At 38.5% G+C, this 14,921-nt stretch overlaps 1 protein-coding gene and 1 long non-coding RNA gene across 4 annotated transcripts in view; one reads left to right on the plus strand and one right to left on the minus strand.

Annotated features, from left to right (window-relative positions):
• Window positions 1–6,086, minus strand: part of LOC104610576 (uncharacterized) — a 30,648-nt gene extending 24,562 nt beyond the window's left edge. The window contains exons 1-8 of one of the 3 annotated variants that reach the window (XM_010277264.2): window positions 5,945–6,086; window positions 5,046–5,184; window positions 3,280–3,476; window positions 3,026–3,105; window positions 2,835–2,936; window positions 2,615–2,738; window positions 316–374; window positions 149–211 (exon numbers count right to left, since the gene is read on the minus strand). In XM_010277264.2, the coding sequence (XP_010275566.1) occupies window positions 149–211; window positions 316–374; window positions 2,615–2,738; window positions 2,835–2,936; window positions 3,026–3,105; window positions 3,280–3,476; window positions 5,046–5,164 (744 nt within the window). In that variant the 5' untranslated portion in view covers window positions 5,165–5,184; window positions 5,945–6,086. Of the gene's footprint in view, window positions 1–148; window positions 212–315; window positions 375–2,614; window positions 2,739–2,834; window positions 2,937–3,024; window positions 3,106–3,279; window positions 3,477–5,045; window positions 5,185–5,746; window positions 5,888–5,944 lie in introns of those variants that run through there. The other 2 variants (XM_088889585.1, XM_010277265.3) reach the window with 2 other exon arrangements.
• Window positions 6,087–6,605: 519 nt separating this feature from the next.
• LOC148803589 (uncharacterized) lies at window positions 6,606–9,261 on the plus strand. The gene is made up of 3 exons (XR_016077301.1): window positions 6,606–6,745; window positions 6,880–6,942; window positions 9,121–9,261. It is a non-coding gene; the product is annotated as an uncharacterized LOC148803589 (long non-coding RNA).
• Window positions 9,262–14,921: the final 5,660 nt, after the last annotated feature.

The following is a 14,921-nucleotide window of genomic DNA, read 5'->3' on the forward strand; positions in this document are numbered from 1 at the left end:
CCCACATTTTATTATGACCACTCGTCTATAATTATCTAGGGGAAAATAATAGATAACTATTAATTAATTTGCAGTATGGTTCGATATCATAAATGCAGGCTCAAAACCAAAACTTGAAGGACTATAAAAGGAAAACATAATGGAGGACCTTCTTTCCTTTTTTGCTCTTGGCAATGCCCCCCAATACCACAACAGGTTGGACTTCATCAATCTGCCAATAAGACATTGAGAAAATGTTACAAATGTAGAAGGTACCTATGTCATCTCTCTTATTAATGTAAACCAATAATACAATGTAATATCAATTTCACATACAAGGTCTAGGTCCCATATTTCAATGGCAGGTTCCATTGAGCCCACAGCTATGAAGTTCCCTGTCAATATGAATGTGTTAAGAGGAATATGGAGGAAACTTTAGCAAGTGAGCATAACAGGAAAAAGTTACTTCCTGATCGGCAAAACAGCAAAATGAAAGTAATATAAAACAGTGATAAAGAAATAACTGATAGAAAAAACTCATAGCACCCTAGTCACTACAGATTTTCAACACATGTCAAAGTAAAATGTGCCAAGACTAGGTTAGACATGTATGAACACGCCTCACTTATCAATTGCATGTAACATTCATTCCAAATCCAAACGCCGTTGCCCTTTTAAGTGGGTAACAAGAAAAGTTGAACCAAGGTCCACTGGTTTATGTTGGGCTTGCCCATAGGAAGATGCTAACTGCTGTTGAAGATGGTCCAGAACAAAGAATTGATGCATAACATGGTGAAACACATTATATGCTGTCCCTGCAGTTCTGATGTCTGCAACAATGACAATAGTCGTGTAACTCATTTTATCAAGTCATGTGCCGAACATGTGTCACCACACCTTTCATGCTGCATGCATTCGATACATTAGAAATGCATGGCACCATACATCTTAGGGTCTATTTGGTTCGCAGGAATAGGGCACTGGAATCAGAATGGACCATTCTGATTCCAACTGTTTGGTTGGGTGGATTCGGAATCTGATTCCCTTTCCTGGTGAAATGGCATTGCCCCATTTGAGGTAATGGCCATTCCCTCCCCCTCCCTTGGGAATGAGAATCCATTCCAGCCAATTCCGATTCCTATTCTGATTCCTGTCTGAACCAAACAGTTCTAGGGAATAGACCATTCTGATTAGGACAGATTCCGATTCTGACTACAAACCAAACGGACCCATAGAGAAATCTTGTACTCAAAAGATTGGCCACTAGTTATCACTGATCATTTACATTAAAAAATGAAGTATCGGACATGATACAGCAATCTTATACAGGTATTCAGGTAACATAGTATGGTTAACTTAGTTACTAACATATGGCTAGAAATTGTAATCTTTAAATTTTTTTTTATTGATCAACAATAACAGGAACTTGTATTAATAAAATAATCAGCATTACATACAGGATTTTAATCTTTAAATTATGCTTATAAATCAAAATAGGAAGAAGAAAACCTTCAATAAGTCCATCAAAAAAAAATAAAATTTTCAATCTTTTGTGATAACCTATGGTATCTGGATACCTGCATAAGAGTGTGGTATTGTGTCAGGCACTTCAGTTTTTGGTGAAAACTTTATAACACCTTGTCTAGCCGTTTTCTTCCATGTCTGGGTAACATAGGTTATAGCTAATAGACTTTTAGTCTATGATATGTGGGAGAAGGCTCTGCAAAGATATTCAGCATGCCAATTGAACATTGACAATAAATAAGTGCCACACGTTAGCTTGGACACCACACATCCACACTAACTCAGGTATGCATGCAGAGAGGAACTTTCATATTGATAATTTTTTGGGATTGCTTGTCTGGCTTTCAATATTTGAGCTCAAAAAGTTACTGAGGGTAAGGTGGGCAGTGGTCATGAAATTCAAGCTTCAGATGGTTTGGAGACTCAGGTGTCAGAAGTTTCAGAGGAGGTTGTTGAGTTAGGTATGGGGTCAGAGGAAAAAGAAGAGGGGGAGCATTGCTGAAAAGAGTTTTTTTGAGTTTCCTCTAGTTGGTGAGGAGGAGGGAGGAAACGTGGACATTGCAAATTTGGCTGATAGGAATGTTAGGGTTGGCAAAAGTTTAGGTCTGTTTTTCTGTGGAGGAGAGGAGTTTACTAGGAAAGCGTTTGAAGTGTTCGAGAGGAATAACAAAGAAAAGGATGAAGCAGCATTATGTAGAGGGAGTGGTGTGGAACGAGCAAGGATACGGGTGGGATGAAGTGTTCGAAGGAGAAGACTGATGTGTTTCTGAGTCAGGGAGGTTCTTGTGTTTTTGCTTTTGTTTCTTCGAGTGTTTGTAGCATGGTTGTTTTCTTGTTGGTTGATGCTGAGCTGTTGCCTTCTTCTCTCGGGTGATTTCACCTCCCTATTGTACTTTGTTTTTATTTTTTAATGAATTTTTATTTTACTATTCAAAAAAAGAGAACAATCAGGAATATTTTCTCAAATAATTCCCCACAAGTTGTGTTAATTAAAGTTCAAACAAATAAATAACTGCTTGGTAGTTGATATTGTATAAGAAACATATAAGTTCTGTATAACAAACAGACATTAAAATTCAACAAAGTTATGTGCCAATAAGTAATAGCGCACCTTTATCTCCACCTTTAAGAGGACAGTCGAGCCATGCTGTGCAAAGGGGAAATGCTGGAAGGATGACATCATGATGCACATACATGTTTGAATCACCATCATCTAAGTCTTCAAATATCCACACCTGCAAGGTTGAATATTTAAAGCTTTATACAAATTAATTCATATGTGAATAGTGACTGAACAAAGAGGAACTCCTCTTCAAGGAACAATTACATGCCTCAAGATGACTGACATCATCCTCATTACGTGCACAAACTATAACTGCATCTGATGATTTTATGGCCATATCCTCAATTTCCTCATCATCATCATCATCATCCTGCCAAAAGCATAATTGCATTGCATGCACAATAAGCCCATAATGCATGCAATTTCAAATGCTAATACAACAAAGGACATCATACTTACATCCTTGTCCTTTAGATATGGATCCATGTCATTACTTGGATAAAAGATGTCGCCAAGGCCAGTACTAAACAGCTCAATGCCTAAGGTTACCCAGGAAGAAATGCATTTTTGGTCATATATCCAAAGGGGAAATACTTAACATGGAGAAAAGTGAGAATGCATTGTTTGAATCATCGATAACCTCCAAAAGTAATTAAGATAAAAAAAGGAGGAAAAACATAAAATTGGTTGTGTAGTGGACAGAAAGAGGATACCATCATCTTCTTCATCATAATGGTCCATGTCAAGCTCTTTTAAGCCATCAGTTATATCTTCAAAGCTCGTCCCAGAATTTGTGTTTTTAGATGTCCTGCCAAGTGCATCTGCTGCAGCTAATGCACGTGCAACTTCATTGTTCTGCTTGGAAGCATCAACGTTCATATCTTCTTCCTCCTCATTCTCACTATCTCCACTACACAAACATGCAGTTTTCAGACCAAAGTGGAGGATGCCAGTTCCACCAATGTGAGAATCAAATAATTTTTCTTCTATGAGGTTATATATGTAAATTATGCAGTTAAATGTTCTCATGATCAAATGTGATTCAGGGAAAAATCACAAAAAAAAAAAGATATCAGGAACATAGTGAAGAGAACTCGAAGATAACAGATAACTGAATCAAAATTTTATGTAGGTCTAAGACAGAGCAAGATACAAACCAAGGTACAAATATCAATGTTAAGTACTATTTTTAATTTATTTTCACTTAAACACCAAAAGTTTTTCCTACTCTAAAAATGAGCAGTTGACCCTTGACAAAGTGGAACAGCAAAGCAAGATTCATATAGCCAACCCAAAATTAATTAGGATAAGACCTAGTTGAGTTTAGTTCTCTGATGAACCTTCTGAAATCTCAACATGACCAAGAAATCTCATACTCTGTACTGAGACCACTATATAAGGTAGAGAGAAGAGGCATAACCTGACCAAGCAAGAATTATGAGTCAAAGCTTAGTGCAGTATACTTTGTATTGTACAGTACTAGATACAGAACCCATAGACCATTTAATAGAGTCCAATATTCAAAAAATGAAATTTGAACATATGATGAACATGTACATATGCATCATGTGTAAAGGAGTTTGGCTTTAAGCGAGTTACACCAATACTATCAGGGTTCAGATTCATCTGGGCAAATGAGCTTAACTTGAAGCCTGTGTTTGGCTAGGAAGCTGCAACCTCAAGATCACCAGATAACTCAGCTCCTTTATAACACCTGACTGTGTGTAGGCATCACTAATCACAGATCCATCACCAATAACTAGTCAAATATTTTATATTCAGGTAAACCAGATCATCTCAAGGAAAGATCACATACATAAATGTTGGACGCTAAGTATTTATCAAAAAAAAAATGTTGGAGGCTAAGCTGAAGTAATGGTGCACCAAATTTATTATCTAAAAAGGAAAATAGTATAAATAAGGATCACCAGATGAAAACAACAGAATACACCTCTTGCAATTTGCTCATGCTTATGGAAAGAGAAATTTTCATAAAAAAATAATAACGGAAGTCTAGTGAGGCTCAAGTGAAGATCAGAGTAATTGAAAGAACCATTATCTCATGGATGTTGATTCTATGGACTTTGACTTGAGGGCCACCTTTTTGCTAACTTCTGTAACAAGTGGATGCTATAACTTTTAACCCTTGGGGAGGAGGGTTGTTAATCATGCATTAATGCTTTCCCTCCTTGTTTTCTTGTTACTTTGGCACTTTTCTTGACTAAAGTTTGCTTTCATTATCAAAAAGAATAACTAAAGCAAATTTATATATCAACAATTCAACATAGAGAGATATATAATTTATTTGGTTTAAATTTCCTAATCGTTGCACCCAACACAAATAAGTATCGAAATAAGATGGCATATAAAATCATATAATACAGATCACAGATTTCAAATTAACTAATAGCAACAATAAACAATAATGACCAAAAGACCCATCCTGATATAGAATCCATTCACAATGGAAGAGTTCTACCTTCTCTCTAAAGCACCACTTTTCAGTGTCTCTTCAATTTCCTCTTTTGAAGGTGGTTCTGCCACAGCTGGAGCAGACTTTGAAACTCCTTTAGGGACCCAAGAAATAGCTGAAATCATTTTGTACACAAGTTTCCTATCTACAAGGAACAAGAAATGAAAACGTCAAAATAGGCAAGCAACAATACCTTCAGAGATATGGAGACTAAACAGAAGCATTTCAAACTACAAGCATAACGGGTTAATTTATTTAACCCATACGGGAAAACCAAATAAAGAAGAGATGCTACGCAGTGAAATGAACACAACTGAACACGAAAGAGAATTTGAAACTTTAACATGAAACTACCCAGAAAATTAGACAAGGGTGAGGTTTTATAAAATAATAAAAATAAATACTAAAGCTGAACAAACTAAGATAAACGTTTATGAATGAAACATTAGATTAGAAAATTGAAACGGGTGGTGACATTGAGATTGAACTTAGAAACAAACTAAACTCCCGGTTGGTATCGACGATTATTCTGCCCCGCTACGAGCGAGCGAAGCGAGAGAGAGAGAGAGAGAGAGAGAGAGATTGACATTGTCCAAGTGCCATTGGAGAGCAGAGTTAACCGGTAGAGATGGTGGGGAAAGAAGGTGATGAACAAACAATCAGTCTAGGGTTTTGATCGGTAGACCCAAAACAGTTTACATGCATACCTCAGAGTTCTACTGTCGTCCAAGTGTGGTTCAAGAGCAGAGTTAGCCATTAAATACGGTGGGGGAAGAGATGAACAAACAATCAGTCTAGGGTTTTGATCGGTAGACCCAAAACAGTTTAACGGATCATTCATATATTCGTTTTCATAATGAAAATATGAAAAAAAAAAGAAAAAAAAAAAAGAAAAACATACATACTTGAGAGTTCTACTGTCGTCCAAGTGTGGTTCAAGAGCCGAGTTAGCCGTCGTAGAGGGTGGGGGGAAGAGAGAGGAAAAAATGATGGGTTTTTGGGTTTTGATCAAAAAGGTTTTGTTTTTGTGGAAATTTACTATTCCAACCTCACTCTCACGTGTAAATATGGCGCATGTGTTCAATTTTTAAAGGGAGGACGTAGCAAGAATTAGCCCTCCAAAGAATCTCCAAATTTTGTCACTCCGTAGAAAGTCGCGCGGTGGGACGAATTTGTTTCATTCCAACGAAAAATGTATGCCAAACACGATTCTTATTCTTAAAATGTTTCTTTGGGATGGGATGGGATGGGATGTTGGTTCTCAAAACCAAGGATGCAGGGTCGCATTGAAAATTGTGAGACTCCGGTGAGAAGAGAAAATTGTGAGAAAAAAATGTCGAGACCTTTGACAGAAGCTCCGCAGCCGTCCTCTCACCATCTCCTTGCGTCTACAACAATCAAGTCTCTGGTAGCATTCCTGACGATATCTGGCCAAGATAAGACTAGATCCATGACCATTGAATTAAGGCAACTATATTCTTCACGTTTTTGGCATCATCGATTTCCTCATGCCATCAGGAAAACATGGTCGTTCGTTGGCTAAAATCCATTGCTTCTGGCGGTATAGAGGTAGATGTTTTACAGATCTACACTTGTGCTTGTAGAACCTTGAATGAACATGGTCGTTCATCAGCTAAAAGCCATTGTTTTCTGTTAAAACGTGCCAAGGTGTTTATGCCTTTTTTTGGGTTCAAACCCGCTTCAAGGTTAGAGTTTTCTTCCCTCGAATCAGTTTTTCCCATGAGATATGTTTCTCTTCCCTTAGATTTATTAAACCAGGTCCCAATTATTCTTTTTACTTTTTTTATTTAATTTTATACGTTTTCTCGTTGGGGTGAAGATTGGAGGCAGTGAGAACAACTCCAGATCTTGCTTCGCCCTTGTATCCTTTGCAACTTTGAAGGTGACAAACCCTTCCTACATGCTGCTGAAGTATTGATTTATAAATATATTATTATTTGTTAAATTTTTTTTGGGCGTTCTTCTTTTACTAATGAGGGGGAGATTGGAACTCACCTCATCCATGCCACTGGTTTGAGTTTGAAGGAAGACGATGAACAGTAATTTCCCTTCTCAACAATCAAACACCAAAATATCAAAATGAGAAAATAAATTTTCCCTTTTCATCCCATCCCTTCTCAACAACCAAACAGACTAAGGTTTTGGCTTAGGTGCAAGAAGTAGGCACCACTTGAGAAAACAGTTAAAGGAGAGATGTGGATGATTTGGATTCGGAAAATAACTAGGTTGGTTGGAGTTAGTAGGCTCAACCAAACTGAACCAACTATACTCTAAAACTATATCAGGTTGGGTTTTTAACTTTTTTTATGCGGATTTGATTAGGGTTGAAAAATACCTGCTTGACTTTGAATTGGACTGGGCTTGGATCAAAACAACCAACAATAGGGTTCAACTGGAGTGGGTTTATTTGAGTGTAAGGCCAAACTAGGTCCAATCCTGATACCTGAGAAAGTGAGAATTGGGCCCAAGCCCAACCCAATCTAAGGCAAAATTTAAGTTGGATAACCTAACCCCTCAGGAAAATCCAACTACCCAACACAATTTAGGTTGGGGCAGTGCAGATCTAGGTAGGTTGGTTGCTTTTTAAAGTATTTTTGGTCATATTTTGCACCACTATATTGATTCAATAATTCATAACAAAGGGCAGATTGAGATGTCAATTGTAGAATTAGGGTATGATGGGCAAAATGGTAGGATGCATCAAGAGTCTTACAATAGGAGAATACCACTTTTGCTAAAAGAAAAAATTTATAAAATAGTTGTAAGGTCAGCCATGTTATATGGGGCAAACTGTTGGATATAAGGCTGTCAATGCACTCCAGAAATTCCATTCCCCATCAACATCTAATTTGGTTACAATCCAATCCTAGCCCAATATTTTTAAATTATAAATCAGATTTGAGGTTTGAATTTCAATAATTGGACAATGGAAGATGAAATCATATATGATAGGGTTGGAAATAAAGTCATACAAAGGTACTTGGAAATAGCTCTAATATGTGATAAGATGAATAAAAAAGGGCTGAAATGATTTGGTCTTATGCATAGAATAGCATCTACCACATACATTAAAAGTGGTTTCTTACAAGTTATAGGGGTTAAAAGAACCATGGGCAGATACAAAGAACTTGGATTGAAGTAGTAAGAAATAATTTGAGTGTCCAAATTTGATGATAGATGTGATACTAAATAAAATAGAATAGCAAAATGGGATTTATGTATTTGACCCCATATAGTTGAAACATGGTTTAGATGATGATATGAATCTAGATCTATGCTACTCCAGGCCTCAACCCAAATTGATATCCAGCCCAAATTTTCTGGCCCAAACCCATCACTAAGCCTCAGAATCCAAGCCTATCCCATTCAACATCTCATTTTGAAAAGTAGTCGAGCTTAGGTGGGGCCCTCAAAAATGACAACCATAATCGATTGTAAATAGTGCTAGTAAACAACAAGATGTTGGAACTCCATACATTTGCCTAGAAAGATTGCGGGACCATATTAAAAAGACCCACTGTTATAAGACAACATTAAACAAACATTTTCATGAATCAGTATCCCGAAATGAAATCCAAGAGTTGTATCAACTTTTTCTTTGCTAACATTTCTTAAAATCTACATATTTAAAACTTATAGTTTCGTATTTGTTCAATACATCCATGAAAAATCACTATAAGGTTGAACAAACCTAGGTCATGGGGGAAGGAGCAAATAAACATAGATGGGCCAATCATCTATGGAGATACCATATATATAACTCTCCAGCCCCCAGGGTCCCCCTATCTCCACTTACGGAGGGGTGGCAATTTCCAACCCAACCTATTGAATGACTTGAATCCACCCATTTATTAACGGGTAGGGTTGTATTTTTTCAATGCCAGGTCAATAGTGGGTCGGTTAACCAGTTAAAGCCATGCTTAATGGATTTGGGCAGGTTGGGTGATAGGTACCCAATGGGTATCCATCGATATATTAGGAATTTTTGTATTTTGATTTTTCATCTTTCTTTCTTTTGAATCTTCTTGATTTTCTCTCATTCACCTCCCTTTCTCTCTAGTTATCTAAACCCTAATCAACGCGAACTCAGTGGCGGTGATCCCTCCATACACGAATTAAAGTTGCTACAACAACAACACGAAACTCATTCATTTATCTTCGTTGTGATCGGTTTCATATTTCTCAGTTTCATTCAGTTGCAACAATCTGGAAGAAGCAATGCAAACTCTGCTGCAGTTCCTTAGAAGCTAAGGGAGAATCTCCAAATAGTGTTTAATGTGCTTCGTAAGGACATGCAGAAATAGGCTACTTTTCAACCCTCGAATTAATATTTTTGGATTAATTTTACAAGGTAGCCATCAACTCACAAAACTACTGAGTTATTTCTTCAAGTTCACTTGGGTAAAATCAAAGTGATGCCATGACACTACTTCATTTAGTTGGCTCAGGTAGTAAAAGAAGATGCTCCTTTCCGGTGCTAATAAAATCCAAAACTCAACATGGTTTGTTTAGCCCAAATGGGTATGTTCAATAGCTTTTCTGATTTATTCTTCAAATCTGATGGAGGAAGATTTGGCCCGACCTCTTAGCCACCCAACACGTAGAAACAACCGAGGGTGACCTGGCAGGACCAACAGCTCGGCACGGCAGTACGCTCAAGGCGCGAGCTCCGAGAGGAGGAACCAGCAGTCCGAGCTCCCCAAAAAGAGCTCGAACTCTCCCTTTGACCCCGAGTCTTATGAGGAGCGCAAAGGGCAACAACCCGAACTGGCCCACCCCAGGGCAGTTCGGGCCACACTTCTATCCGAACTCAATACTTTACCTCACACACCACTCCAACACTTCGTCTCCAGGCTGCCGAACTGAACAACCGTACCTTACACCAAAGGAGTCTGTATCTTGAGGCGGCGCACCTGACTGACTTAGGGTTCGACTCTTGGCAATCGCACTTCAACGGCCACCTGTCACCACCACCTCTAGTTACAAAGACGGCTCCGACAAAGAGAACAGTGGCGGTTGTCTGCCCCAGCAGAGGTGATGACACCCGAACTGGCAGAAGTGCAGAGGTAATGATACCCGACCTGACAGGAGCTTGGGAGTGAGTGCGCAAAGTGGTTATAAAATGCCCTCTTCCCCCTAGGAATAGAGGTACGTGATAACTTTGCGCCATCTGGTTTCTTATCTTGCCTTTGAGAGAATACTAACTTGAGCTTCGGAGCACTCTCATCGGGTTCCTCCCCAGAGACTACTCGCTTTCTTCCCCGTTTCAGACACCTTTCGCTCCAGTTAGAGGCAAGATCGTTGACAGATAGGACCGACCGGATTATGCTCCATCAATTGGCGTCATCTATGGGAAACGCTTCTAAAAGCCTCCCTCTAAAACTTTCATAACACCTTTTTTTTTCCAAGAAACCCTAACACCGATGGCTTCTTCCAGCAATACCAGACGTAGCATGGAGATGAACGCCACCGGGGAACAACTTCAAGTCCCCGTGGTGTGCATCGGACAGTTCACCATCCCCCTCCCGGTGGATGGGATCCCCAGCCTAAATGCGCCACAAACAGTGGCGCCCGTGAATCTTCCCGCCATGAACGTTCCCCTTCCTCCCTCTGTTGGAACCACCTTCCAAGCAGCAGAGGCGCCGCCGGCGAAGCCGCCGAACTGCAACCTGCGTCCTGCCCGAGCTCCGAGGTGAAGAAGAAGCGAGCTCGGAAGAGGTAAAGGCTGCTCCAATCCTCTCAGTTCCTTCCCCCCTGTCATCAGAACTCCTTGAAGTTCCTATGCCCAGAGACTTCAAACTCCCCCCACTCGACAAGTATGATGGGTCATTTGACCCCAGCGACCACGTTGATGCCTTCCAGTCCCAGATGCACCTGGCTAGGACCAGCGAATCCTGTATGTGCACAGCCTTCACTACCACCTTCAGAGGAGTGGCTTGCACCTGGTACAGGAACCTAGCCCCCGGGTCAGTAAGGAGCTGGGCCCAGTTCGTGCAGGTCTTCACCGCGCACTTCGTCACCAGCAAGCGGTCCCCCCGAACCGAGGAGAGCCTCATTGACATGGTCCAAAAGGAAGGAGAGCCCATCTACAGCTACATCAAGCGGTTTAACGACGCATGCCTACAGATCTCACACCTGGACCCCGCGGTTCAGCTCGTGGCAGCCAAGATGGGGGTGACACACAAGGAATTCAAGTGGCACATAGTGGCCAACCAGCCTGCGACCATTGCTGAGTTCCTTAAGCTCGCGGATAAGTTCATGTGAACGGAGGAGGAGATCAACCAAAGGACTGGGGGCGGGTTTGAAAAAAGAAAGAGAAAAGAACTCCCCAATCAAGGAGACAGCCGGAAGGATCCAGCTCGGGCACCGAAACCAAGCCAGCCGTTCCGAGCTCCAATGGCAGGTTGGACAAACTACACGCCCTTGAACACGAAGCGGGCTGACATCTTGATGACGATTAAAGATGCCCTGTACGTAAAGTGGCCACCTCACCTAAAAGGGAACCCAAACGAGAGGAACAAAAACTTGTACTGTAGTTTCCATAGAGACCACGGTCATAGTACCGAACATTGTAATAATCTCTGCGACGAGATAGAGGGACTCATCCGTCGCGAGTACTTAAGAAATTTTGTACAACAACAACAACAACAACAACAACAACATAATAATAATAATAATAATAATGATAATAATAATAATAATAATAATAATAATAATAATAATAATAAGACAGGTCGGCAAGGGGAGCATGGTAAGGATGCTCCCGAGTCCAGCAGCAGGCTGGTCGAATAGTCACAGAGACTGCCTCTGGAAGAGAGGCTAGTTCGGGGAACCATCCACGTGATAGTCGGAGATTCGGTAGTAGCGAGTTGTACTTCGGTAGCGGCCCGGGCATTAGTTCGCGAAACTGCCCGAGAAGAGCAGAACTCTCCGAAGAGGCCAAAGGCGGAGGAACCAATTTTCTTCACGGAAGACGATGCGCGAGGGGTCCACTACCCCCACGATGATGTGCTTGTCATCAAACTAAGGATCAGCAACTTCGAAGTCAAGCGGTGTTTGTTGATTCAGGCAGCTTGGCGGACATTCTCTTTAAGTCGGCGTTTGACCAGCTTCAGTTGCAGAGAAGCGAGTTGAAGTCCGCAAACACTCCTCTGATGGGCTTCAGCGGAGAGGAAATCAGGCCCCTCGGGAAAATAACAGTACCTGTAGAAGTCGGCACATGGCCCTATGCGGTCAGACTCAATCACGATTTCTTGGTGGCCGCAACCCCCTCCCCATACAATGCCATAATAGGGTGGCCAATCACTCATTCCCTACGGGCAGTGGTCTCCACCTACTACTTGGCAATGAAATAATTAAAGCACTTGACATTATGCTACAATACATAACAGATTGCAATTCATTATTTGGAGGCAAAGTCATTGTATTTAAAGGTGATTTTCGACAAGTGCTTCCTATTGTTTCTCAAGGTGGAAGACATGAATCAATTGATGCCAGTTTAGTGATGTCAAAATTATGGAATCACATAGAAAAATTGTAGCTAAGTGAATTTTTACTACGAGTTGGAAATGGTACTAAAGAACTATATTAGAAAAAAAAAGACGTATTCCTGATTTCATGATTATTCCATATATTGGCATCAATTCAAGATTTCAACTTACTAATACTATGTTTCCTAATTTATTGGTCAATGCATTCAATGCAGATTTCATTACAAGTAGAGTCATATTGACTACAAAAAAAAAATGATTTTATTGATGAAATTAATCAAATTTTAATTAACCAATTTCCAGGAGATTCAACCATATACTATAACTATGACTCTACAATTGATGATAGCAAATAATCTCTTCCATTTGAATTCCTAAATGGATTGACTCCACATCAATTGATATTAAAGAAAAATTGTCCAGTGATCTTATTGCAGAATATAGATCATTCCTATGGACTTTGTAATGGAACTCGATTGATATGTCAAAATTTTCAACCAAATGTCATTGATGCTGAAGTAATTGTTGGCCATCATTGAGGTAGAAGAGTTTTTCTTCCACGAATTCCCTTGCAACCATCAGAAGTTGAAAATTTTCCATTTCCCTTCAAAAGAAAACAATTTTCAATTCGACTAAGCTTTGCAATGACAATCAACAAAGCTCAAGGCCAAACATTGGAAAATGTTGGAATATACCTACCTCAACCTGCTTTCTCATGGCCAATTCTATGTTGTTTTATCTGGAGTTAGGTCAGCTAAAGCAATAAAAGTGCTTTTGTATCCAACTTCAAATAAGATTGAAGAAAACTCATACACAACAAATATTGTGTATCAAGAGCTACTAGCATTGGCATATGGCAATTGCCATTTTCAATATACTCTTCCCTAAAAGGTAAATAAAATATTAAAATTTCTTATCAAACGTCTTCCTTAAATTCAAAATTTCTTATCAAATATGTATTTACCATCTATATTATCTTTTTATTATATCATTTTATATATATCTTGATTATTTCGTGAATTAATTTAACATTCTTTGTTATGTTGCAAATCCCTTGTACAGATTTTGTTTTATCATTCTAGATTATCTACTGAAAGAGCATTTCAACTTCACTTAGCAAGTAAACCAATCTAAACAAATTAAATTTTATTTTTATTATATCATGGATTAAATTAAGATTATTTGTTATGTCGTAGGTTTCTTGTCCAAATTTTGTTTTATCATTCTAGATTATCTACTAAAAGAGCATTTAAGTTCCACTTAACAAGTAAATCAATATAAACAGATTAAATTTTATCCTTTTATTATATCATTTTATATATACTGATTATTTCGTGAATTAATTTAAGATTCTTTGTCATGTTACAGGTCCCTTGTCCAGATTTTGTTTTATCATTCTAGATTATCCACCCAAAAGAGCATTTAAGTTCCACTTGGCAGGTAAACCAATGTAAACAAATTAAACTTTAACTTTGAAGAAACCTATTTTAGTTGAATTCAAAATCTCTTACTAAGTCATAAGTCCTCTAGAATGGAAGAAAAATATGTGCTCCTCTCAAAACTAATTGACAAATCAATCAATTGGAGAGTAAAGATTAAATTTACAAAAATCACACAATGTTGAGCATCAAGGATTGGTTCATCTTCCTATCAATGGTTGGTCTTAGTTGACAAGGAGGTAACTTTATATAATATTGTATACACTAGGTTTTTCTATAATTTTGTTAATATTTAGCTAATATGATTTTTTAAAACTTTTTAGGGAAATCAAATGCAGGCAACAATCTTTAATGATAACAACGATTTCTTTGAGCCTATTATAAATCTTGATAGTACATTTTCCATTTCAAATGGTGTCATAAGAAAGATCCCTACACATGTTACACATTTGAGTAAGTTCAAAACCAATTATCAAATGACCATCAATAGAAATAGCAAGATTGAGGAGATAAAAGATATAGTGCTAACACCTACAAAGGTGTATAAGTTCGCCCCTCTTCAACAATTGAATGAATTAATTAACACAACAAAGTAAATTGGTAATAACTCCTATACCATTTTACTATATTATGTAAAAACTTTACTCAATTCTAATTATATTATAGATGTTCCTGCCATCGTATTGAATGTTATGGAACAAAAAGCAGTATTCAAGAAAAATGATAATAAAGAAATAGTGCTTCTTGAAATTATCATCATTGACAACAGGTATATTCTCAACAATTTCATAGTTAAGCTTTTTTATAATTTGATTTTATACATATTATTTTTTTTACCATTTTCTCTTATGGCATGCAATCCATAACTCTCAAAGCATGGAATACTTTTGCTACAACTGAAGGGAAGCTTCTTGTAGAATTATCAAATACTA

This window comes from Nelumbo nucifera, chromosome 1 (genome assembly GCF_055504915.1).
Source record: "Nelumbo nucifera cultivar China Antique chromosome 1, China Antique-T2T, whole genome shotgun sequence".
Classification (NCBI taxonomy): Eukaryota; Viridiplantae; Streptophyta; class Magnoliopsida; order Proteales; family Nelumbonaceae; genus Nelumbo; species Nelumbo nucifera.